The sequence below is a fragment of the Pomacea canaliculata genome, linkage group LG6 (assembly GCF_003073045.1).
Source record: "Pomacea canaliculata isolate SZHN2017 linkage group LG6, ASM307304v1, whole genome shotgun sequence".
NCBI lineage: Eukaryota > Metazoa > Mollusca > Gastropoda > Architaenioglossa > Ampullariidae > Pomacea > Pomacea canaliculata.
In genome coordinates this window covers 8,712,594-8,738,715 of record NC_037595.1, presented here as the reverse complement: position 1 = coordinate 8,738,715, position 26,122 = coordinate 8,712,594, and the positions used below count along the sequence as shown (strand labels likewise).

The 26,122-nt window shown below is 41.4% G+C and overlaps 1 protein-coding gene across 13 annotated transcripts; it reads left to right on the top strand.

Moving 5' to 3' along the window:
• The first annotated feature begins 252 nt into the window (after positions 1-252).
• On the top strand, positions 253-26,041 carry LOC112565766 (beta-1,4-galactosyltransferase galt-1-like). Of its 13 annotated transcripts, XM_025241517.1 has the most exons (12): positions 253-300; positions 411-597; positions 3,589-3,690; positions 14,349-14,462; positions 17,032-17,227; positions 17,786-18,126; positions 19,117-19,236; positions 19,840-20,007; positions 20,285-20,471; positions 21,321-21,493; positions 21,789-21,939; positions 22,253-26,041. In XM_025241517.1, exons 5-10 carry the CDS (start codon positions 17,224-17,226, stop codon positions 21,461-21,463), a joined length of 963 nt encoding a protein of 320 aa, XP_025097302.1. In that variant the 5' UTR covers positions 253-300; positions 411-597; positions 3,589-3,690; positions 14,349-14,462; positions 17,032-17,223; the 3' UTR covers positions 21,464-21,493; positions 21,789-21,939; positions 22,253-26,041. The 13 variants fall into 13 exon arrangements, with proteins under 13 accessions (XP_025097302.1, XP_025097295.1, XP_025097296.1 ...); XM_025241510.1 differs by lacking the exon at positions 3,589-3,690 and having other exon boundaries at positions 14,349-14,472; XM_025241508.1 differs by lacking the exons at positions 253-300; positions 411-597; positions 3,589-3,690 and adding exons at positions 6,638-7,603; positions 10,599-10,688 and having other exon boundaries at positions 14,349-14,472.
• Positions 26,042-26,122: the final 81 nt, after the last annotated feature.

Sequence of the window (26,122 nt, the reverse complement as noted above, 5' to 3'; positions counted from 1 at the left end):
ACAGACAGCAGTCCACCTATACACGTCCGCGCACACACAGACAAACACAGAGATAGACACACTCACACACACACACACACACACACACAGACACACACACACACAGACACACAGAGACACGCGCGCGCAGCTAATATATTTTTGAAAGCTTTGCTGGCAAACGTCGCACTATCTATGACGATAGTCTGCCTTAACATAACGTCTATACATGATAAATACGATGACGTCAGAGATATGGTGGTAATTAGTAATGGGAAAGGGACATGACTCCTGTGATGTGCATTTATTTAGGAGGTAGGGGTGAGTTACAAAAAAAGTGGATGTGTGAATATTTCATCAGACTTCCAGCAAAAAAGCAACACATAACATTGAATTATTTATTTATTTATCCTGTTTGTTTTCATCATCAGACCACATCGCAGTTGCGGGAATGCCAAGTCAGTCGTAACGGTATCGCAGACGACGCCACCCTTGAGCGTGTGATCACAACGTCACCCGACACACTGGGGGTGCACGAGTCGTCGGTGTAGATGTTGTTGTTGAGCGGACTGTCCACCCCGCGCAGTGTGTCCTCTGGGGTAATTTGCTGATGTACTGGTAAGTAGGTTTTTTTTTTTTGGTATGATGTTTTGTCTGGTTTGGTTGGTTCCTCTAAACACACTGAAGTGAACAGTCGTAGAACCCAGGCTAGTAGTGTTCACTTGTTTCTATATATTTAGTGTCATGCATTCATCTATATATTTTGCCATGTTGTCACCATCTGTTGCACATATGAGATTGTTATTATCTGATGTTATGGCTAATAATGCCCTCTGGTCTTATATCCACTTAATGAAATGAAAAGAGTTTCCTCCCGTCATCATCTTGTGCGCGGTTCTTCTTACTTTCCTTCTCCCTCCGACTTTCATGTTTTATTTTACAAGACTCTCCAGTATCTCTGTATCTCACATACTGCGTCAGCGTCAGATAACTCTATAAATACACACGGAGAACTAGGATGGAGAATTTCTGCTTGAAATATTATTGTTGCCTGTGAAGCGGGATTCAAATTTCCTCAACATGCATCCCCGTCTGTAAATGCGCCAACGGCATTCTGTGGAGATGATTTGCGATTCTAAGGAGGCAAGCCAGTGGTAACCCACCTCCCGCAATCTCCTGGGAAAGCCATGTTATTTCACAAACCTTCAATAAAGTGGTTAACAGGAGCCATGGGCAGGACTGACAGTCGGGTGGTGAAGGTGGACCTGAGACCAAGGGCTGGAATGACCGAAGTTTGCATGCCATATGGCAGCGTAGTTCTTCCATCTGACTCAGATGCTGACTGGGTACCTAAAACGAGTTGTTTAAGGGAAGGAATGAAGGACGTACTACAACATCAATAAACAACCAACAAACAACCAACAACAAACCAACCAACAAACAACCAACAAACAACCAACAAACAACCAACAACAACCAACAAACAAAGAATATAACATAGAATATATAAAACAAACGGCTAGCTTGAAGGAGTTATCATTGTTCTCTCATAATCTCATTATCTTGTAGCTAGCACTTTTTTGTTAATTGTTTTGTTTATTTTTGTATCTGAGCCCACCAGTTTAAATGCCCACAGGGACTAATAAAGTTTGTCATTGCACTAATTCTGCAAAGTTGTTACCTGGATGAAATTACTGCCACGTTGAAAATTGTCTACCCTTTAATACTCCTCGAGAGAAATTTCTCTTGCAGTTACTTGTTAGGGGCAATTATTTTAAAGAACTGCCTAGTAATTATGAGCAGCAACAGTAGTAATTATACAGCAACAATATTTCATTCTTCACTTAACAAGTCCTATAAAGTGCACTCTGTGAACTGATGATCTCGGGTCCCCTCTCACACTGGTTGCACTTCTTGTTATCAATGGAAGTACGTTTATTTTTATCATCAAAAACAGTTCTGTCAGCTGTGCTGCCCTCACCACCATCACGATGAGAACAAACGACATCAAATGTGGCTGTATGCCCCTTCTCCCTATAATTACTCTGGTAAATTGAATGGCAACGCATCTGGTAATGAAAACGCTTGGGTGTGCGGGTGTGGGGCCTGTGGTAGTGAAATGGAAAAAAAGTCTGGCAGCTAGAAGTGCTGTACTTCCGGTGATGAGTTTTAACCACAGGCTAAATCACAGGGTCAAATTTGTTTTTCAAACGCAGGAAAAACAAAGTTCAACATGTAATCAGAACAATATCTTGTTTTAAGTTTTCAAGATTTTTTTATTTCCGTGATCATTATCTTTTCATCACAGGCGTATTCAGAATTAGTGATTAGACTAAAATGTGACGCGCTCCAAATAAAGATAAGTACTGCTTGATGATGCTCCTTCAAACTCAAATCGTTTATCGATAAGATTGAGGCCTTGTTGAAAGAGGAAGAAGTGTAGAAGAAGTGTCCATGAGAAGGGGCAAGTCCGTACTTATCTTGTTTTTTTTAAAGGCTTACACATACACATACACATACACATACACATACACATACACATACACATACACATACACATACACATACACATACACATACACATACACATACACATACACATACATGAAGGAGACTGGCTGACTGCTGGAACTGAATGCGCAATCAGGAGGACTTCCGTATTACGAAACCATCACTACAGTCATTATCAATTAACCTTGGAACTTTTTTTCTACTGCTGTCACGAGACACAACGATCCCAGTCTGGGAACAGAGTAGACATTTATGCAAATAAGGACTACCACAACACGCACACAGTCGACACACAACCAATAGGAATTAGGCTTTCAAAGAAGCAGCTCCTGAAAGAGTCGCGCACTGCGACTGGACAGTTCGCTTACAACACCAACAAAGGGGGAAGGGGAGAGAAGTCGTCTAGGAAACAGGAAGCTGGGGTGCAGCGACCCACGTCAGTCAGACTTCATCCTCCGCGGACGGCTGGTGTAGTAAATGAGATTATCTTGTGTCCTGCAGTCGGGACGGGATAGGCTGTGATATTTCAAAGCACGCGACAAGATGACGTGGATTAACGGTAATTACCTGCTGCCAGAAGGTGGAATTGTGAGAAGGTAATATTTTTGTAATTGTTCTTTGGGTGGGATAAGTTTGGTCTAGAGGTAACAAGTACAGGGATAGGAAGATACCTCTGGTCCATGACTACGACCCTTCGCTGTTAATTTTTTTTTCCAGTGGTGTATGTGTATGTGTGCGTGCATGCCTGTGTACGAATATAGAAATAACCTGACTCTGTCATCTATCTGGATGCAAACACTTCGCTTGTCATGTTGGTTCCCACTCTTTCAGTGCCTTGTCCCTCTCCCGATTGTGTCGCCACCTGTAGTCTCCCTTTCCCACCTTCTGTGCTCGTCTTGTGAGATTTTATTTATTTCCTCGTTCTCTCTGTCTTGTTATTCCTTCTGTGCTGTCCATGGAGCATCCATAGTTGTATGGACAAACGAGTTTACAGTCAGCTGACATGGAAGCACTCGCTATCCTCACAGTACACGGGCAAGTTCGAAAATTGTCGCGGTCTTCACTTCCGCACTCTTTCCTTTCTGTTTCCTCCCCTAGCACCTGCTTTACCCATCATCCACCGCGCTAAATGACGTCACCGAGCCAGTGTTTCTCAACGCACGTGGGGTTCAGATCCCACAAAAACTTGGCAACGATTCTGTAAGTAAATCATTTCAGAATAAGAGAGTTTCGGTTTGGAGAGGATGTCTGACTTTTTATTTCCCGTACGTCTAATTACTGTCGTCAGCAATATATCTAATTTCTGTCGTTAGAGAATGTCAGTGATGATCGTCATCGACAGAGTATGTAATTATTGTCGTAGACAATTCACTTGATGTAAATGTACTGTACTAGTCGAACTGTAATCATACATTTGAGTGGACTGCGCGTGTCTTCGCACTCCGTCCGTCCGACTTTTGTCGTCTTCTCTACTGTCTCTAATTTTGTCTTTCTGTGTCTCCATCTCATCTTTCTTTACTTTCTATACTTATTAATCTGCATCTGAACAGTTACTTAATCAGCGAAAACTTTAACGATTTTGATGCCGTACGGATTTCAAGGGAATTCTTTCCTTTCTCTGCTGGAGAAAAAGGAGATAATATCCTTTGGTGCTGAAGCCACACGAAGATTGCAAAAGGAAGAGGAGAAGGAAATGAGTAATAAGAAGAGGAGGAATGGATGTGGAGAAAGACCAGCATTGTGGGAACTGGTGTTAGGAGCAGTGTTTCAGGAAAAGATGCTTTTTCAATGCACATTTGAATGATTCAATAGTGGGTAGATGGCGGATATGGAAAGTGAGACAGTTCCATTTTTTTGCTGCACTGGAACTATAATCCTGTGACCATGTGTTGTTGTTCTGGTGACAGGAATAGTTAGGAGACGGTCGTCAGACGAAGAGTGGAGCTGTCTATCTGGGATATATGGAGAAGTTCAGAAAATTAGTCAAGCTATTACTATTCTAATCGATGTACTGTTGTGTCTCTTTTAAGAATTTAATCTTCAAATTAAATTAAGTTTGTGGTGTAAAACTTTGTATTGTGTCGAGGCTACAATCAATGGGATAGTTAACCTACAGTTCAACAGACTTAATATGAACACCACACATTTTAATTCTTTTTCCTCCACAAATGATGGTCACAACATTTAAAGGTTTCTGTCTTCCGAAAGAGAAAAGGATTATTCGCTCGGGAATATCATTTCACGAAATAAAACTCATTTAAAAACTTTTTCCTTCCTGCTGGGTCTTTAAAGTCCAGTGACATTTAGTGCTCAACTAAACTGATGTCTCTGCGGACTCGTGTCTGACAATTTGTTTTTCACAGTTTGATTTCATCGGGCGTCTGGACCTTGCCGACCTTGTTTTGCTGACATTTGGCAGGTGAGAGCCAGAGCATTTCAAATGTCTACTGCGTGGAAAGTTGTTTTGATGATCAGGGGCCAGTTGCACAACAGACTACTAGTTTTAAACACTTTTAGGTCTCAATATTACTGAGATATCAGTTTTATGAAACAGCTTAGGTTACAATTTTAGAACTTTCTAGTTTAATTGTATTAAATAAGAAAAAAAAATAAGCTGGACTTTCATTCCCGTCATCCCAATTTTACTATCCCTCTCATAAAGTTTATTGGAATGAATTCTCTCTAGCATCAAGTTTTTAATCCTCTTCCGATTATGTTACATCAGCAATTTCTGGTCATTATAACCATGTGATCAATTTTAAACAAATTTTTTTTAGAAATTGAACCAACTCAGACTTTAATGTATTGCTGGTGGCAAGACTAAAATACGGGGATGTAAACAAATCCTTATTGTTTGCCATCGCTTCAACTATTGACCAGAAGTAAACTAGCCAACCGCAAAAGCAACAGCATCCAATCACAGGGAAGCAGCATACTTTCTGATCTCAGCCGCGCGAGAAGAGTAGCAAGGGCATTCACTCGAGCTGAATAACCTGCCTCACGTGACCTCATGCAGCAACATTTTTCTACTGGTTTATGTCACTCTAGTCGGCCACGACATTCAGAACTTTAGTGTTATTTTTTCGTTCCTCCTAGTGTTATATTTTAATGTCGTTTAGTGTTTTTGAGCCATTCAGTAATTTTAATACAATTTCATGTTTTCGGTTTATTGACATTTTGCGACATTCAGATAAAAAGTTATCGTATGTCTGCAGCTATTACAGTACAGATGATTTAGTCAATCACCGAATTACACTAAGTGTCCTGAAAAAAGAACATTAAATGGCCAAATAATATAACACTTACAAAATGTCATTAAATGTATTTCATAGTTTGCGACATCCTGCCTGAAGTGGGATTTCCGCATTGAGCTTCATTCTGTCCAACTTTGTGTTAAGCTAGTTTTAACCGAGTTGGGTTAAACTAGTATTAATTTAAATTTTATACCCTGCAGCTTCGTGTCCAAACAGACTTCGCCATCAAATAATAAAAACACAAGAAAACGAAAAATACCAGTAAACAACACAAACACACCACAATCAGCCACCACGACAATCAATCAACAGCAAACTAGGATACACACAATACACGCAGCCACCAAAGCCAACAATCAACAAGGATAAACAGGAACGAAGATTAAAGTTAGGAAATTAAGAACAAATATCTAACATTGGAGAGAGTTTTATTGCCATGAAACGCTTGGTCGTCTGTAAATGTTCCGTGTATGTCCTGCCTCCGTCGGTAGCCATTGTAGAGAACAGAGATGCTTGGAGAACAAGTCCAGCAGCCGAGCCCTATATTCTCTTATTAATAAACAGTTAATTATGTTTGGCTATTTATATGCATACACACACAGTCATATTCGTGTAGACCGTTTAAGAAAGTATTAGTTTCCTTTTTTTCGTTCTGTGAGTGCGGGTGTGTGTGTTTTTTTATCAAGAATCGCTCGGTTGTCAGGAAGTCCATGGTCTTGAGCGATGAACTGGAGTGTTTGTCCGTGTTGTGCGTGCGTTCCTCCTCCCCCTATGCTTAGTTTCTGCTCGATCCTCCTTTCATTACATACTCTGCCCCCTACAGTCTGTCTCGCCCTAGGGTTTATAATTGTTATTTTGGGACTGTGTCGTGGTGCACAACACTTCGAGTGTCAATACTTCCTTGTGGCCATTGCCTGCAGTGCAGACGGACACAACCGGAACTTGATCCCCTTACACACATTACTACAGGATTAAGAAGCAATTTGAGACTTCAAAAGCCGGCATCAAGAGTGAGAGATGTTGTCGCCATCTTGTGGTTGAGGAGCGAAGAGTTGGCTGGGAGCAAAGGAGAGATGGAGAAGAGCACTACGACCTCCTCGTGTTGGATACGATGATGCAGGCGTTGTGATGATGTGAGCAAATGATCGAGAAAGTATACTTATCTTCCCTTTCACAAAGGTTTCGCTATTGTTTGGCTTGAAAGTTACTGGAAGACAAATTTCTCCTCTTCCTGTTTTTTGGAGGTATGTCAAAGTTTCATGATCGGGGTTATTTCATGAACCTGTCTCGTTTCATCAGTTCCTGCACGGATGTATATCGCTTGTCTACTTGCACACGCATTTTCCGCATTAACATTTGAACTAAGTTCGAATTCGCTTCCTGTTTATCAGTAACCAGATAATGCGAGCTTTCGTGTTGGTGGAGTTACAAAAGTTCAAGCATTGTGATCTGTTGTCCTTCAGTTTATGAGCTCTTCAGTCGTGAGAAGAGGATGTCGACTACTTTGACAAAAGGAAGACAAAAAGTAACACAGGTATTGCAGCTTTACTGTTGACATTTATAACTTTACTGGGGTTCTGAATAATAAACTGAGATTGCTCGCAGAGACCTGACAGCCTACAGCTTCCCACAAGGCTTAAGTCCTGTTCTCGGAAGACCACCAGTAGTTCAGAGAAATACGTTCGTGGTTCCTGAAGTTTTTTTGGTGAGACCTAAGTGACCTAGCAAAATAAACAAGTAATCAGGAATTACAAGAAGAGAAGATAAACATTTGAAGAGAAGCTGAAGTTGTGGATAAACACTTGACAGAACAAGTGGTGGTAACCGAGTGAGGAGACGACCTCAAAACGTCCGGTAGGGTAAGTGTCTTGTGATTTGTTTGATGTACAGGACTTTTTCTCGAGTGTTTATTAAATCCACAGCCTCGTAACGGTAATGCAAAGATAATCAACTGTGCCTATCAATTGAGCCATAATCACGAAAAAATTAGAGAAAAGTTACCAGCCAGCCATCGACTTGTGTCCCGAAGTAAAGGGAAGGAGAGTTCTCGCCCTTGTCTGACATTCAAGAGACAACAGAAAAGCTTCTCACTTCTTTCTGTTTTATTGACATTAACATGGAAATTGTACCCTGCTATTGCTATTTTTATTTTAAAAATACTAATAACCCTTTTTCTTCTGCTAACCCCTTTCTTACTGTCGTGACATTTTTGAAGGTGTATCCGGGTAGAAAGGGTACAAGGATTGTGGAGGTTCCTGCATGTATGTACGTGAAGTTCAACGTGTACACGACTAGTAACAGCAACAGTGCAAAGCTACAATAGCTGTGGAGCTAAAGACAAATTTTAGGGATTTTAATATTAAGTGATGGGTTTGACACTGGGATTCTTCCTCTCCCTTTCATTAGCCCGACGCATAGAAGGGAGGAAGAGATGAAGGAAATGGAAAGTCCAAAATACAGAGGAAGAGATAAAGATACAGATTGACAAAAATACTCAAAACGAGTGTCACAGCTGTGGTTGTTTACTGTCGTATCACAAGGTTGTTGTTGGCAAGTGACGACAGTATAGCCTCCCTGCCCACGCTCTTATGAAAGATTAATACTACAGATAGCATGCTGTGTACCAGATGGCAGTTAACAGGAGTGCAGAAAGCACGGTGAACTTCTCTCTTTCTCCTTCACTCCTGCTAGTCTCGTTTTCATCTTGTTAACATAAAGATTCTCGAGTAATCTACGGGAACAGTCAGCATCCATTTATCCTGCAAGTTTTGGTCAGAACTGGAAAAAATGTCTGGATTTGTATAGTACTAAGAACTACTTACACATTCTCTCTCTCTTTCTTTCTCTCTCTCACACACACACCTGTCCTACCCCATGTTTACACTTTATTTACCGCACACGTAAGCACAAACCTTTGTATATATCGCTCGACGTTTATCTGAAACCAAGGGAGTGCTGAATCTTGATATGTTCGACCAGAAAGAGAATGAACCTTGTGCACAGTTTCAGATAAGAACTTCTACCCATGTCGTTGACAAAACACTTCACGCCATTTATCTCTAAGACACAATATCTCATGTCTCTACAGTTCGTGTCAACACTTTTTATTGGTGTGACTGATCAGGAAGCAGTTTCTTGTTTGTCCCAACCGAAAAGCTTTCGCTCCTAGGTTTCATTGAAAAGAAAAGAATTCTAATCTTCTGTCTTAATTTAACTTGAGCTATTTTGCTCCATTGGTCTGTGGAAGCCAGAGGTTTATGTTGGTCCTCTTTGAACCTTTAATGCATCTTGCCGTTTTTGTTTGTTTGTGTTGGTTTTTTGTTTTTGTTTTGTTTTGCTTTTTTTTTTGTTTTGTTTTGTGGTTTTTTTTTCGTTTTTTTTTTTTTTGTTTGTTTGTTTGTTGTTTGTTTGTTTGTTTGCTTATTTTTGTCTGAAAGACTCTCACTATTGAAAGACTTTGCTCCATTGGTTTATCTAAAAGTAAAAGGCTTTGCCCCTTTGGTCTGCCTGAAAGCGAAGGACTTTGCTCCATATTTCTACCTAAACCTGAAAGACTTGGAGTCGTTATGTCTGTCAGAACCCAAAACACTCGTGTTGTTTGTCGGCCTGAGCTTGAAGGATTACCCACAATCATTCTGTCTAAACCTCAAAGACATCCCGCCACTCGACTGTCAGAACCTGCAGAACTTCTGTCTTCGCGTGGAAGACTTTTCGTTGTCCTTAGTCCGTCTGCACACGAACGACTTTTGCCTGTTGTCCATCTGAGCCTCCAATACCGAGCCGTTGATGTGTCTGGACCTGAGAGGCTTTGGTCCGTTGGTCTTTGAAAGCTCGACGTCTGCACGCCATCGATTAGTTACAGGTCGTGGCTGGCTCCTCGCGCCGAGTCGCTTTCAGCGCGCGTACAGTAAACGCGATTAGGGCTCTTAGGGTCGACAACACAGCTACCGGTGGCGACACCTAGGGCCACACCGAGTCCGGGAAACCCCTATTAATGTCAGATCGCACCACTACTTGTGGCAGAGTGAATGGTCGGCAAGATCCACATCTGGCTGGCCTCGATGACAAGCAGATCTTCACATCTTAGAGAATCTGTCCGGAACGTGGCTAACGGATGGTTTGAGGAAACCATCTGCGTGCGTGCGTGCGTGCGTGCGTGCGTTAGTGTGTTAGTGTGTTTGGGCGCTCCGGCATACACCATCACATACTCGTGGGGTGAGGGTGGAAATGTTCCTGTTTAGCTTCAAAGTATTTTTTAATGATTTGCACACTGTGGCTGAAGATGACAGTGTGAACAGTTTGCAAGCTGTCCTGACGTAGCAACACCCACTTGCAACTGTCGTAACGTTTTTCTGCCTCTGCAATGTCGCCATGGTATCGGTGAGAGAGAGAGAGAACTGTGTGTGTGTTTCTAAGTACATGTATGGGTGGGTGTGTGTGTGCGTACATTGAATGACAGGTGTGTTTTATATCTCATGGGACTATTCTTTATATTTTAATGAACTCGTAACATGTGTGTGCTGATGTGGAATAAAAATGAACCGTGGTACAATCTGATCATTGTTTTCCTGTTTTAGATTTTTTTATACTGCTTGTTCAATTTTTTTAAACGGCGCTGTGGCATTTTTATTTTCAACTTTTATTTTCCTCTAAATGGAGAAAAGGTCTTAGCTACATGACACGTTTACATTTCGCCAGTTGCGCGTGCAATCACTTCCCCCTCTTCTCTCTTTCTCTCTTTCTCTCTCTCTCTCACAAACACATGCACACACACACACACATGTAGGGGCGCTCTACGCTACAAATATATCACCAATCGTTTCTCATTTTCTAATGATCCTGTCAATGAAACAGGAAAACAGATGGAGGTAAGATCGAGGACAGTTTGGGGAGCGCCAGCGATGGAGGTCACGTGACCGGCTAGGGGAGCGCTGTGGCTGCGCGGTACGTGAGGGCAAGGTTTGCTCCGTAACTTGTCTGACCTTTCTGCCTGAAAATTCTCTGCATTTGCAACACCACGCCAGGTGCAAACACAGGTAAATCCGAAGAAAGAGGGACCTAACCTTTTTTTACGCCCCCTACCTGCAGTTTGAGGTGCAGAACTCCCCCCTGGCCAGGTGTGGCCCTCATCTGCTGCTGCATCCCGGACTGAAAGGTGGGTTCACTTTTTCATGCGCGGAAACTTTCAGTTATTACATTGCGGATACAGGTGGCGCTCTGAAACGAGTTTATTGCAGTTATGTAATGGACTACAACATAATACGAAATGTAGATAACACGAGTATCGTCTGCTTGTAATTAAATCTTACTTTCAGATTGAATCATTTATCGGTCGGTGGCTTGGTTGCTTAGGTTTGTACATTTTAACTGCTCGCGGTTCTGTTCCTGCGCTGGGACTTGGCTGGCAGGCTGGTCACACAAGGTATTACTGTGTATCACCTTCTAACTATTTATGCTCCCCTTTCCGTCACAACCTTATTCCCGTTCATATCCCTGGCAGAAAATCGCACATGTTGTGACTCCATCCTATCGGCAGATGTAAGCTCTTTCGTCCCCTCCCCGCCTCTATTTGTCTTGTCTGCCATGATCGCTTGGCGGATTGGTCTTGTGTCCTGTCTTTTTGAGACTTCTGGTCCCGTGGATTTGGCTGCCTTCTGGGACAAATGAACGGCCAACACAGAGAAATATGCACCTTACCACTGTATTTTGTGATTATTAGAATTATTACTTATGTTCCTCCTGAATTCTTGTCAGCAAGATACTCCTAGTAGCAAAATGGTCTTGCAAAATGTATTCTACACTAAAATTATTTAGAAACCGAAAGTTACCATTCAGTTTTTGGTTACCTAAAAACTATTCCTTTTAATGCGCAGGTACAATAGTATAGCCATCTACAAACTAGATTAATATTGTTAATAGAATTTTAAGATTAAGTCTTGGTAACACTTGCTTTTACATAAGTTAAAGTACGAATGAAAAAAAAATCCTTGGAATATTTTAAAATGACTGTTTGCATGTTTTTAATTACTTGTTTGATGGTATGATGAACACATACATCCAGAGTATTATCTTCCCAAATTTTGATTTTACTTATAATCTACCTCGCTTTACAACAGAAAGGGTTTTGTAGAAATAATATTCAGTGTGTATACGAACGATGCCCTGGTCGTCATTACACTGCTTAATTAAGGTTCTTGTAAGTATTCAAAGCTCTGGGAGATGATGCAGTACCGTACTAAGTACTATCAACCCATTGAAATAATAATTTAATAAGATCACGAAGAAGAAATAGTTGAAGATAGGGAAGAATGACAAGAAGAAAATATTTTCCTTTCAAAACACAAAACATAGTTTGCTAAGTTAGGATGCCACACATTGTTCCTACTCGATGCCGCTGGTCTTTGCTTCACTTTGAGTTGAGCGAGCGAGAGCAAATCTCGGGCCGGACGAGACTCGGCGAGAGTTGGGAGGAGAAGGGGGCAGGATGACTCGCAAGAGAATGCACTCTCTGCCCATCGAGGGGTGCAACTGTTCAGGCAATTATATAGAGGTCTGCATCATGTTTGCTTTGTCCCGCCTGTCATCAGATCCACTCGTCCGCTCCTGCTTGTTCCCGAGCAATTTTTTTAACTCAGACCTTTTCGTGTTGGCAACATTTTTTAGTTTCAAATCTTCAAAAACTCCGATCCCTCAGACGTGGCTGTCATTTACTCCTAGTTGGGGCTGCTGTTTTTTTTTCAATGGAATGTAAAAAATTTAATCGTATGACTGTGCATTTTGAGCTTGATTGATTAGTGGGTGGATGGGTGGGTAGGTAGAAAGAAAAAGGGAAAGAAGGATGGGTGAAATCCACTGCACGTTGTCATGGGAAAAAATAAGTTCCATCACTCTCTAAAATGGTTGTCGTTCTCCTGTTTTTGTTCTGAGGTTTTTGGCTTTGGTAGGAGAGTGTTTGAGGATTTCTGTGATGCATCGGCTATCGACAAGAGTCTGCAGATCTCATTACCACGAGCTGTTTTCCACCGATTTCCTTGTTTTTTTCTTCTTCTTCTGTCTTTTTTTTTTTTTTTTTTTTTTTTTTCAAAAGTCAAGATTTTATCTTGAGGCATGAATTATCTTGCCCAACCGCTTGCTGAAATATGAAAGAGAGACACGTGGAATATTGTTGATTTACTAATAAAATGATTAATAACTAATTTAAAAGCTAACTGTTAGGGTTTTGAGGACGCAATCAACGACAGCTGGTCAGGTAGACAAACAGGTGGTCCTTTCATTTAAGGGACAGGACGCGCCGTTTGTCTAAAGCCAGAATATGTTATCACTCAAGACGAGCGTCGGTTTAATTTATTTATTTTATACTGATCCCAGATGACCGATTATCTTAGAGAAACTTATCGATTCTAATTATTTATGGTGATCCCAAAATGATTTATTATCCTGGATTATCCCGACATGTTGTTCTACCTGCACAGGAAACTACCTAATGCACATATCTGAAAAAGAGATGGAGTAAGCGATAAATAAAGGAAATGTTTGTGCACAATGAAAAAAACAAAAAAAAACGATGACGACTACAATGAGGATGCGAGGTCACGTGTCGCTCCAACATATTTCTTTTAAGACGGTGGCGATTCGCGTTTTTATATTTTGTCTGTTCATTAAAGGGCCAGAGGGCCCGCGCAGATCCTTCAAACTATTTGAAACATGTGTGAATGTATAAAGGGCAGGAGGCAAAGATAGGCAACGAAGCTAATTGTCCACCTGTACTTGCCTCAAATATGTGTGTGTGTGTTTTTATGTCAGAGACACAGACACCCCGCAGACACCATGGTCCCTAAAGTACATACTCTTCATTTCGGAACGGTCCTCTTCACATCGTCAAGATGGACAGCTGACAGATTTACATCGTTACTCCACAGGAGTGTCTGTACTCTCCCCTCACTCGTCGGTCGTCAAAGATCTCACGGCTGACAAGCACTTGCAGACGACACTGTCGAGAACTCTCTGGTGGCCCTGACTTTTACTCACGCACCCTGTTCCCTTAGTTGGCGAGCCCCTAAGTGCTGTCGGTTCGTCGTCGGTTGGTGACGTGGCCTTTGACACCCAACCCACCCCGCTGGGCGTGTTTGTCTCTCCTCGTTTTGAGTCATCCATGGTGAAATCGGTCCGTCCGACAGACCGGTTGTTTTTTTATTGTTTTGGGGGTTTCTTTTTTTTTTTTTTTTTTTGTTTGTTTGTTTTGTTTTGTTTTTTGTCTTTTGGGGTTTTTTGTTTGTTTGTTTTGTTTGTTTTTTTTTTTTTGTTTTTTTTTTTGCAGAAAGGTTATTCTCTATTTTTCGTTTTTCCCATTCCTTCAACACTCACCATTTCCTCCGTAAGTTAAACTAAGATTAAGGACTACACCTTGTACAGATAATCTCGATTCCTTATGCTTTTGTGTTCAGATGCTGCATTGATGTAGTCATGTCTGTATGTGTTTATTCGTGTGGTGTACATTATGAGTGTGTGTGTGATTATGTTTTACGTGAATGTATGTATTCATATATGTATTTATGTGTATTCTCCATGTGAGAATCTTTACAATATCCGTGCACTTTGTTGCAGGTGAGAGCGGCTGTACACGTCCCAATAAGCAGGTCAAAGGTTGTGAGCGGACAGGTGACCTCACATCACCATCTGCCATCGCAAGTCTCAGCTTCACGATACGCTCACCTGTAGGTATGATCAGGTACACACCTTTACACTCTTTTTACCTGCTTGTACAGCCCTCAGCCTGGTACACTCCTTATCTGAAGGTGAGGTCGGATAGGTACCACCTTCGTACTGTGCTACCTGACTCAGTAAGCTTCGAACTTTTTAGTTTGGGACCCACTGATTTCTCCAAGATGTCAGGTCTCTGACAAATTTCAACAAAATTTAATAAACGTCTGTTGACGATAGTTCTAAGTGTAGATACCCCAGCATGTATATCTATCAACCTTGATTTATAAACAGCAAGGTCTGTCCGGCAGTACTGGACTTAATGATCACTTCTTGTCGGTTGACCATGTCCTGATTCGCTAAAAGCACGTCGACATCCATCTTCACCCTTCTTACTGAGTTCACCAATCTCCCTGACACAGGATTCTAGCATCTTCTTATTTATTGGGAGATAAATCACATCACTGTGAAGAGCTCAGTAACGTTGAACGAGCAAATGATATTGTCATTGAATAACAAAAGCAATGAAGGGAAAATTATTTCCTCCACATCAGAGGGTAGATGTATGATGTGTTCTCTGTGTGTGTGTGTGTTTTAAACCATCGTGACCTTCTTGCTTTAATGAGAGACGGTCCACCTCTTTGATCCCTCCCCTCCCCCTCCACACCATCAGAGTTGAAAGGCGCCGGCTTTGAAGCTGGGTAGGCGTACCGTTATGTGTACACTCGTAGTCGATGGCTGTACAATATTTCTATGTTTCTGTTTCTGTGGAGAAGGGGAGTGGCATCCCCCTCCATTCAACAAGCTGGCCCCGAAAGGTTTTTATTATCTCCCTTCGCAGTGACGTACCACGGGTCTACCTGTAACTTATTTCTCAGGTCATGTTTATGTAACTTTGTTTTCATGCTTCTGTAACATTGTCCCCATATTTCGGAATTTTTTATGTCTTATTTTGTGATTCTTTCGTAATATTTCTCCACTTTTCTTGGCTCTTCTGTTGATTTGCTGTTACATTTTTACCAGCTCATAAAACTGCAATATCAAGCCTTATCATCTTAACATGACTTTTGCTGTTTTCCTCGCTTTGTTTTGTTTTTGATCAGAACATTTCCTATTTTATTTCGCAAATGCATGCTGTATCGTATTATCAAGCATCACATGTTTACATGTCCTCTGTGTTTCTCATCACTTTTTATGTACATTTCTTAGAGCTTGTTCCGATGATGTGCACTTTATCACATCATCAAGCATCATTGTTCACATGTTACCTCTTGTCATCAAGGAAGAGCACCTAAAGCTGGAAAGAGTAGGTTGGGAAAGTTTCATCAGGAATGGACTTAAGGCTAGGGGTGGTGGTCTACTGCATCGATGATCGTCTGATGTCAAGTGTTAAATATTGAAGTTGCACACATGGTGTGAATACTACGTTGATGTGAGATAGAAACTTGATACACAAGTTAACGTAGTTACCTTGGAAACGACAGCTGTGGTTCTCTAATGATAAAAGGTATCAGGAGGCGACAGTCACCCTGGCTGGACTAGAAAGTTGGAGCAACGATAGGCAGATAACAAAGATAACAGTTTTAGTCTCCAAAGAACATCCCGGGGAAAGGAGGAGATATAAAGGGGAAAAGCCGGAGTTCGTATGCCGATGCTAGAAAAAAAAAATCTCCTAAACGTAGGAAGTACGAAAAGGTGGATTTTCGACAAAACAAGGGTCGATAACTCCTGGACAGGTGAGGTTGACTAAAACTCTCTGACAAGGTTTACAAAGTGTAGCAAATACCGCAATATTTTCATGTCTATAAAAAGTATATTCTGCTGTAATCACTTTTTATATAGAAACATGTGCCTTAAAGTTCGACCCCCTCATGTGGGTCAGGTGTCGTAAAATTAATTTTAATTTTTTTTTTCGCCGTTTTTGAAAAGCATGTGGCATGAAGTGTCAATAAATGTAGTTTCAGGTTCGACCAAGGTAACAGAAGGTGAGAGTCGGGAGGAAAACGTCGATTATAAACGATTATTATAACGATTTACTCAAAACATTGCGAGAAAGTATTCTTTTAAAACAAAATGTCTTGAAATAATCTATTGCTTACGATGGTCTCTCTCTTAAAAATAAAGGTTACTGGATAGAAATAAAGAATCGAGAAGAAACATCAAGGCATTGATAAAACAAAACAAATTATAAACAGCGATATATATTTATTTAGTCATTCAAATGTACCCTTAAAACAAATTTGTTAAAGAGATATTTAGGGTTAAAGGTCACAAATTTCAGTCTGTTCACAGGGGAAGGAAGGGGTCGGAGAACAAGTGTTGTAAAAGTGATCGACCTAAAGTGCATTCACTACCAGTGACAGAAATAGTAGCATATATAAACACGATGTGAGTCACAAAAATAGATAAGTTTGTCCGACAAGGTGTGATGGATGGGGACAACAAGACACCGCTCATTCAGGTGTGTCTGATCGCCGACAGCCGGTCTCTTTTCCACAATCAGTGATTCAGTTTGAAAGTAGACTTGGCTGAAGTGTGGTTTCTTCTATCAATCATGTGACAATATTATTGGTGTTTCTCTGAGCAGGGGCGGCGTGGCCATGGCTCGTTGCTCGCGGGCCCTCATGCTCCTCTGCGTCGTGTACGCCATCGTGCTCGTGCTCTTCCATCAGTCGCTGTCCCCCTCCAGCAGCAGCACCGCCGTCGATGACCGCAAGATCCCCGTCATGGTCCGCGACAACGACCCAGCTGAAGACGACGCCGCCAACGACACCATTCGATGGGTAAGACCGGGTAAAGGATTTTCATCCGACCCTCATTTCTGTTCTATGTTCTTTCGTTCGTCCTGCCTTGTTCTGTGATATATCTGGAGTCGTATTTATGAAGCAACGGTAAGTTGTTGATCGGAGGCCAAAGTTGACAAATTTAGGAAAAAAACTTGTCTTTGTAAAATTTGACGCATTTTCACAAACCTACAGATCTTTCATTATGTTATGTGGCATCGTTACCACTGCTTTAAAACTATAACCCCAGGGGTGAAGGTATCCGTGTAGTCTAGATATAACTATGGAGACAAAACGTTTACCCTTGATATCTATGTTTTACACTGATACAATGACTTAACCTCACGTCACGATGACTACCTTTCCATTTTTACAACAAAAAAAAACCTTGTCTAAAACTCAACTTGAAATGTTTGGAAGTGTATGACCAAATGAGACAAGATAAGTGTCGCCTCGAAAAAATATTTTCTCTGTGAGAAATGGCGTCAGTACCATAACCCAACAACCGTAAGGTCACGAGATGACCTTTCCCATTTTTTTTTTAAACCTGTCATCCAGCTGCGAAGCGCGGTGGATGTGCACAAGCGGCTGCAAAACTAGAGGTGGGGATGGTGCAGCTGGAGAAGCAGGTGTTCGACATGAAGATCTCACTAGCAGAGCGAGCCCTGGGTGAGAAGCGCGCCCGCCTGCTCGACGCTCTCAAGACGCGTGGGCCGCACCAACAAAGGGAGCTAAGCAGCAGCGCCGCCGCTGGAGCCCAGTCGCAGCCGCAGGGCGTGTTGTCCGCCTTGAAAAAGGAGGAGGAAGAGGAAGCTCTGGACTACACCAACAGCACCCTCATCAGGGTCAGCGAGGGCCTGGCTGTCTTCTCCGCCTACCACGACGACCGTCAGGAGGAGGTGAGAGGTCGGGTATTGTGTGGGACTCGGGTGAGGGGGAGGTGAAAAAAAAAAAAAACAAACAAACAAACAAACAAAGAACAAGCTGTGTTTGCGTGTATGACTCTTTTGATACTTAATTTTGTTTGCTTTAAAGATGGGGAGTGGGGTTGTGAACGTGCTAAAGAGGGATAGCCGAGTTGTTAGAGCACTGGCGTTCAAACCGAGAGGCGCGCAGGTTCGATACCTGGTGTCAAAGGGAGTAAATACTGTGGAAACGACGAGGGCCATAAGCTCTGGAAAATGGTGCGGATGCAATACACGAGGATGTGAAGGGTTCGAAACCCTCATCAGCTTTACACTCATGTCTTTATAACTTACACTCTCGAAATGAGGAATTTCACCCCCACTTAAATAAGGTCACAAAGGCAGTAATGAAAAAAGACATTCTCGTTGTACTCGATGATGAAACGCTAAGGTCAGCCCAAAGATGCTTTGGAGGGAGGTCGAGACCGCGGTGGCCAAAGGTGAACGTGAAGTAGTGGACTGACCGTCGTGTGCAGGACCCACTAATCATCGCCCCAGACAGGCATGAGTGGCGGGCTTTGTCATCTATTTGTCGTCTATCCATTTGCTCACGCAACGACAGATACCGGTCAAGGGACGAATGAAGGAATAAACGACCAAAGAAAAAAAAATTAGGGCACGACCTTTCTTTTACCTTAGCCATTAAGGAACTGAAGATTCTGACTGCTTTTGTGGCAGTTCACAACAGATACCTTACGAAATCTGTTTTTACACGATACCGTCACAGTTAACACTTTCCCATCTAATGTTCTCGTTCATTATCCCATACATTCAACAGACACTTGTCGTCTGTAAGTTGCAAGGGGTCCGTGACAATAAAGCAAAGGTAAGTCACTACCCGTGGCCAACATTAGGTAACCGATGGAAAACAAACGCTAAAATTGTATTGATATCTAGTATTAGACTTCTTTTACGGTATTTCAGGTGTGGGTGCGTATAATGGTGATTATACACGGAAATGTCAACAGCCAGCGACTGCTCTGCCACTTCCACTACAACGGTGACAACACCGCCACCTACATCATCGAGGCTAAACAGTATGAGGTGCGCGTGCTTGCAAGAGGGCGTGCAGGATTAACATTTTTAATTCGGAGTTTTGTTGTTTGTTTTTTTTGTTTTTGGTTTTGTTTTTTGTTTTGGGTTTTGATTTTTGTTTGTTTTTTTTGTTGGGATTTTTTTTAAATCTCGGAGTTTTGTTGGGTTTTTAGGTTTTTGTTTTTTTGGGGGGTTTGTTTTTGTTTTTTGTTGGGTTTTTTGGTTTTTGTTATTTGTTGATTTGCTTGCTTGTTTGTTTGTTTGCTTCTTTGTTTGTTTGTTTGGTTGGTTGGTTGGTTGGTTGATTGGTTGGTTGGTTGGTTGGTTGTTTTACTTCCTTCGACAACACTACTGTCGTGAGTACGTCTATTGGAGTTCTCGAGCACGAAACAAAATAACAACCCAGTATCTCCACAATGTTTTTTAATACTTTTTCACTATGGACTCTTCAAAGTGTATTCAACAAAAGCGAGACGCGCGCGCCAATCTCAGTTACGCAGTCTTGTCCATGACATCAGAGAGACGTCATTAAGTGACGTATTAAGACCTGTGACTTCCTTCACTCACCCACTCACCCACTCACCACTCACTCATTTCACATCGATGTTGCAGATGTGCGAGAATCACAAGAAGACATATCTCGGCTTCATCTACTCCTGCTCTGTGCCGTTGGGGCGCCACCTGGACTACACGCTGGCGGTGTCGCACGTGTCTAGCAACGACAGGCAAGTTCCGGTTCCTGTACAACGTGTGTCGCCACCAGTCACTTCCGGTCAAAAGGTCTGTGACGTAGCATATTTCTGTGTTTTTGTGTTCGCTTAGCATTGACTCCTCTGTATGTTTTTGTGTGAAAGAGACAGATAAATAACCACAAACAACAGATACTATGAAGCATTCTGGGAAGAAGAACTGCTTTTCTCATCATTTTGGAAAGATTGTTTTTTTATTTAACGATCTGATCGAATGCGTCCTTTTGCGGCAGTAAAGAGGAGGATACTCGATACCCCTCCGTCAAAAGGTTACTCATCATGGCTTGTACCCGTTGGTGTCCGTCCAGGTCAGCACAGACAAGTTCGCCTACAACTTTAGCATCTGTGTCTCCCCACTCTTTGGCTCCGTGAGCCCCAAGCGACTTGTGGAGTTTCTGGAACTCACACGGCTACTGGGTGTTCAGCAGATCTTCTTCTACGACTTCTCCACCTCAGAGGTAGTGCAACGGGTGCTCAGGCATTACGAGGGCAATAGTAAGTCTCGGTGTTATAATTCCCTAGAATTTATTGATGGATGGATGAATTGTGCGTCACACTCTCTCGAGGAAAATCTTTCTCATCTGCGAAGTCATCGTGTCCGCCTTTCTGTCAGATGGAGCAGCAAATATGTGGAGGGCAAGAAGTCTGATCAATACACTGCCTATACATCAGCCGTGAAGTGTGTTGAAGTGTAAAATTCATCGCATTCGTCATTTACTTCATCACATTGTCCTTTTCCCTTGCTGGTTTAAATGTTTGTGAAAAGGAAAGTTACTGGGACTGAAAGAAAGCGATCAATTCCGGAAATTAAATAACACCTGAGTGACAGAATCTAGAGAGCTCCATTCACAAAGAAATTGTCATTTATAGAAGACTTTGAATGCAAGCTTTTAACATTCAGAATAAAATATTCAAAATCCTTTCCAGACCTTGCACCCACAGCTTGTTTCCCATTTCCTTACCACTTAAAATTACACTGTCCAGACCAGGTCAGTCTAGCTGGCCGACCGAACTCATGTAAGATTTGTATAACTTCTGTTTGCTGTCAGACAATCAAATTTCTTCGCATGGATAACTAGAAATAAATTTTCTCCCACGACAAAATAATAATAGTTGAATGGCACCAGCAATATAAGAGAAGGGACCTCTACGTTTAGTAGTTCTCGTATGACCGATGACAACAATGCTAACAATGAGCTAAAGATAACATTCTGCTAAATGCGCACTACTGTTAAACACCAAATTCTATTCGATGCAAAGAGAATATTATAGTCATGGAACTGAGTATGAAGACATTATGAAGCAATAGTATACAGTCCATCGTTTTGTTCCTCTCACCGTCAGCGCTGGGTTACGGTTATTCCTTGGCGAATGCCGGAGAAGATGTCCAGCAACATCTGGTACAATGGTCAACTGGTGGTCAACAACGACTGTCTGTACCGCACCATGGCGCAGTCCGTCTACACTGCTTTCCACGACATCGATGAGTTCATCGTGCCTCACTCCAAAGATGCAAGGTCAGGGTCATTTTGGTAAAACAAATTGTGTCCACCGAGGAATTCATGAAGGTTTTCAGGATGGTACACCTCAATGTGTGTGTATTAACAGTTTGATGTAATGTTAACTATTTGATTTTTGTGTAATAAATAATAAACGACTTAATACTAGCAACATTCGGTTGTGTAACTACTAGTTTAACATAATCATACCTATTTGGTCTGTGTAAATGCTGGATAGAAGGATTGCCAACCATGATGCCATGTAAAGTCAATCTTCCACATGTAGTCAGACTTAATTTGTTGGATGCTTCAGAATTTACTCCGACATCATTCCGCCTGAACTGCCAAACGACACGTGTGGCTACAGCTTCGCGTCGGCGTTTTTCGACGCTGGGGTGGCCACCCAGTTCCCCGACGACCTCATGACCGTTTTCTCGACAGCTAGGTCAGAGGCCATTAGCAAAGTACGTGTAACATTTTCCTTGAATCGTTCGCTTTATAATAATAATTATTGTAAAATAATAATTAGTCTTTTATTATTACTGCTGTTATTGTTTCCTCGTCTTCTTTTAACCGCCTCGCATCGGATGCAAGAGGCTTTTGCATCTCTTGTTTCCACTCAGTGAGTGCCCGTACAATCAGTTTAATGGACGATGAATGCAGATTGTCACTAATGCAGTCTGGCATTATTGGAATGACAATATGAACACTGGTAGACATATTAGTCGGTGTGTAAGAAAAACCCAGTGTGTTGCAAGTTTTGTGTCTTTTTTCCAGGTTAGGACTAAGGTCATGGTGATGCCTCGCGTGTGTTCGAAGTGGGAATACACCACGTCAGCAAGCAGCTGCTGGAGCCCTGGGAGTCCCGCCCCTTTAGCCCCGAGAGGGCGCTCCTGCACCACTACAGGGAGTGCCTCGACGACTATGGCATGCGCTGTGACTCTGGGTGAAGGACACAACCATTCGGGATCATTACATGCCTGAACTTAAGATCCGAATGGCAACTGCTGTGGAAGCCCTCAAACTTTAACCTGAAAAAGCTGAGATTCAGTATTAACAGCGTAAAACCAGCGATGTGTGTGGACAGTCTTTCTTCGAGATCAGGAAATATCGTCAACGAGCGGAGAGTCAGTGAACCCAAGATCGATTTCTACTGAAGAAGCAAGTAAAATGAGCTAATATTGATTATTACAATAATAATTATATTTGCTCCGACATCTTCCAGTCTACAGATGTATTTTCTGAATATTTCGCCTCACAAGGAAATAGTCAACTGAAAGGAATCAGCGAATTGTACATTTTACTGACTTGCTTTGAGACAGACACTTGGGTCTCTGCAGTCGAGAACCTTTAAGGCTCCTATGGACTTTGGACGTCGCCACTGGTCTTCCTTTAAAGTGCATTTTGTTCGTCGGCAGGGATCGGACGGAGCTGTTCGTCCACGATCTGTGCCGAATGCTTTCCGTGAGCCAAATACGGTGTGCTTGCTCCAATGCAATATATTTTCTCTGTGTTTGTGTGTGTGTTAGCAAGAACATTTTGGGTCACTTATGTTTAGGGGGAATGATTGTCATTCTCTTGTTAAAGAGAAACGAACAGCGCGGTTTGAAATGTCTGAGCTTCCAGGTGTTCGCTTTTTGTTGTGCAAATGTTTGGAGCAACAAACGGCCTGACAACAGAACTCCCACTAATATTTATAATTCTTTACAATGTGTTTAATATAATTATTATTTATAATAGATTTTTGGCGGCCGCAGATCTAAGTTTTTTTGTATAGCATTGTATCTGCATAAGCATTGGCATTTCAACTGTCTTCACATTGGCATTCCGTCAATGGACAGTAGTGGTTTTGTGTCTTTTACCTCTCTCTGACTTTCACAAGCCCGTAAAGGGCTCATTGTGATGTCAGTCAAAATTCTCGCCGGTACAGAATATGCTTTGTCCTTTTGAGCCGTCATTTTGCTTGAAGATTATGTTACAGAATTCCAATGATTGAGGTATGATTGACATTGTTATATTAACAATGAAGATGCACATACCACAAAACTTCATTCTTATTAGGATTTGTTAATCTTTAAACACAGTTTGAACATTGACATTATTTAATCAATGACTTCAATCGTAAACATTGAAGTTAGTAGATGTTTTCACAAAATGTAAGATATACGAGGACTAATATTTCCACAGTCTTCTGCTCTCTGTTTGGCATCACTGAGGGACGGTGTGAATGAACTTTGGTTATCTTTCTGCTTCCATCTGCGTTTCTTGTCTAGTTTTTCTCCATGTTTTCGATGTTTTCATTCAACATCCTGAAACTCATTTTCAGTCTAGTCAGTGTTAAATGAAAATGCAAGTGAAATGTCGTGTTGGACTTAAAAGATAAGCATTTTGTGAAGTTTTTACTCATGATGTTGGATTTCAAAGAAATTAATTTTTCCTTAATGAAATCTTTATTCAAAACATCATTATCTATCATTTAAGCCTACCCTGTTCTTCCACTTGCCATTTCCTGTAAGCGAATTGTCAATACAAATGTGATCAAACAATGGATATATTATAATTATCTGATATTTATTCCTTTAAACCAGAATATTGTCTTGTTCTTTGTTTTAATCCTTTTCTGTACAGGTTCTTCATGATTAACAAGAGTTTTACAAAGCAGCTGGAACTGTACACAGAATCACACGGATTCTGACTTTATTTTAATTTTATACCGTCTGTATGCCAAGTCTCAGCTGGACAGCAGCTGTGAGTGTAATCTATGGTCATATGGTCATCTTCCCTGTTCCATGTTACTTCTTCCGTGTCCAGGTTGTGACTAGACTTTTAGCTTCCCGGGTCACATGACTAGATCTGGTTAAATTGTGATACAGGAGAGGACAAGGTTCCGTGACATTGCTTCTAAAGGGAGGCATGGTGTTGATATTTGCTTGCCTCCGCTAGTAGCCCCATCCTCCATGCCACCCGACGCTTTTGATTTACTGCAAACATCGTTCTCGTCATCAGTGTCTTGTACCCGCGCTTGTCCTTCCATGTTTGGTCAGACACGTGCTGTGAATGCGACTGACAGTTCTTCCATCACGAGAAATCACTGCTATAGTAGACTTTGGTAGCATTGACAAACAGTTCCTACCTTGCCCAATATGGGTAGAAAGCAATTTCTGTTGAAACTTCAAGGCACGCAAAGGTGCTAGTCAACTATCGACATTCAAGAGTATTTATTTTCCCATCTTTGCTATAGACATTAAAGCTGTTTTTTCCCCTTTTCTGTTGGCATACTGAATGTCCTGTTTTAGTTTACACCGTTGTTTCGTTGTGTTGCCTGATTTTCGCGTACAAGCAGAGCTTCTTTTTTACTCTCCAAAATAATCCATTGGTTCTCAGAAATTGTAAAGCTAAAAACTGAGCCAGATTGTCATGCAGTCGTGTCTGTCGTTGTATAATCGAGGTGAATATTAAAGAACTGAATGCATAAATGTGATAGTTTATGCCATCTCCGGACCAAAAATATAATCAGCCAAGTGGTAAAATTCATCATATGATGATAAGGCCCTCGATCTTAAGCCATTCTTTTATATTCAGCTTTTACCGGCAGAATGTAAAGTTCTTCAGAAATCAAGTATTTTAAAAAAAGATATTGTATGTGAGATTCAAAGAGAGTTCGACACCTTATCCCTGGTCTTTGACCCACCCGACTGTTTGAACACATTCCACTTACGTCTTTAACCTGTTCTATTCTACTCCCTCGGCCTGTGGGTCACTTGGACAGCGACGCTTGCTGTGAAGCCCTACATCAACATTCCTTTAACTTTCATGTCAGACATTTGAAACTGATGGAACAGAATAATGTTATTAGTTTTTTTTTATCTAATGGAAACACTTGTGTGTTTATGTTGCTACTTGCGGCGAATTCTTTCATTCCTAATGCTTGGCACTCTACTGTTACTTAATGTTACACAGGATATTCCTATCTCGAGAAGTGGTTATCACAGGCTGGATATTTTTTGTAATGCGTTGTGGCCCTAGCGCTAATTATTTCCTATGGTTTTATGAAAGTAAAATATTCAGTACATATTCCCAAGCCATTCCAGAGCTTAAAAACCTTTTTCAGGTATGTCACCAAACTCTTTGACTGATTTTAAGGAACATTCCAGATGGTATCGTCAAGTTCAATGGTGTCATATCCTACCTGGATTTTTCTTTTGTTATTTTCTCAAACATTCCAACAAGTGTTTTTGAGTGGAAGACTAAACGAAAGCTGAATTGTAAACTGAGTGAAAGTTATTTCCACATTCCCCACAACTCAAAACGTCTTGCTTGTGAGAGGTTGGAACTGCATAATTGTGTTGAATTTAATATGGTTATGTTTGTTAACAGTTTATCACTTTGTTTCTCAAATATACAGTGATTAACAGCGTTTTAATTAATCAAACTCTTCAGGGGGGAGCCAGGTATTGTCTCTAAACTCGAAGGAAGTGTGGATTTGCAAAATATAAAATTTGTTGATCTCAAGAGACGATAAACTTCGTGCATATTCTGACAACAAAATAAATATTTGTGATACATTGTGCTTTGGCTTTGTTCTGTACATGTGGTCACGTTATACATGTGCTTGCATATAATAAAAGTTGTGAAAAAAGGAGCAAA

Coding starts and splice junctions, on each gene's coding strand:
- LOC112565766 (XM_025241510.1), top strand. Junction 18,127..19,116: donor ACGACGACCGTCAGGAGGAG/GTGAGAGGTCGG, acceptor ACGGTATTTCAG/GTGTGGGTGCGTATAATGGT. Junction 20,472..21,320: donor CAGGCATTACGAGGGCAATA/GTAAGTCTCGGT, acceptor TCTCACCGTCAG/CGCTGGGTTACGGTTATTCC.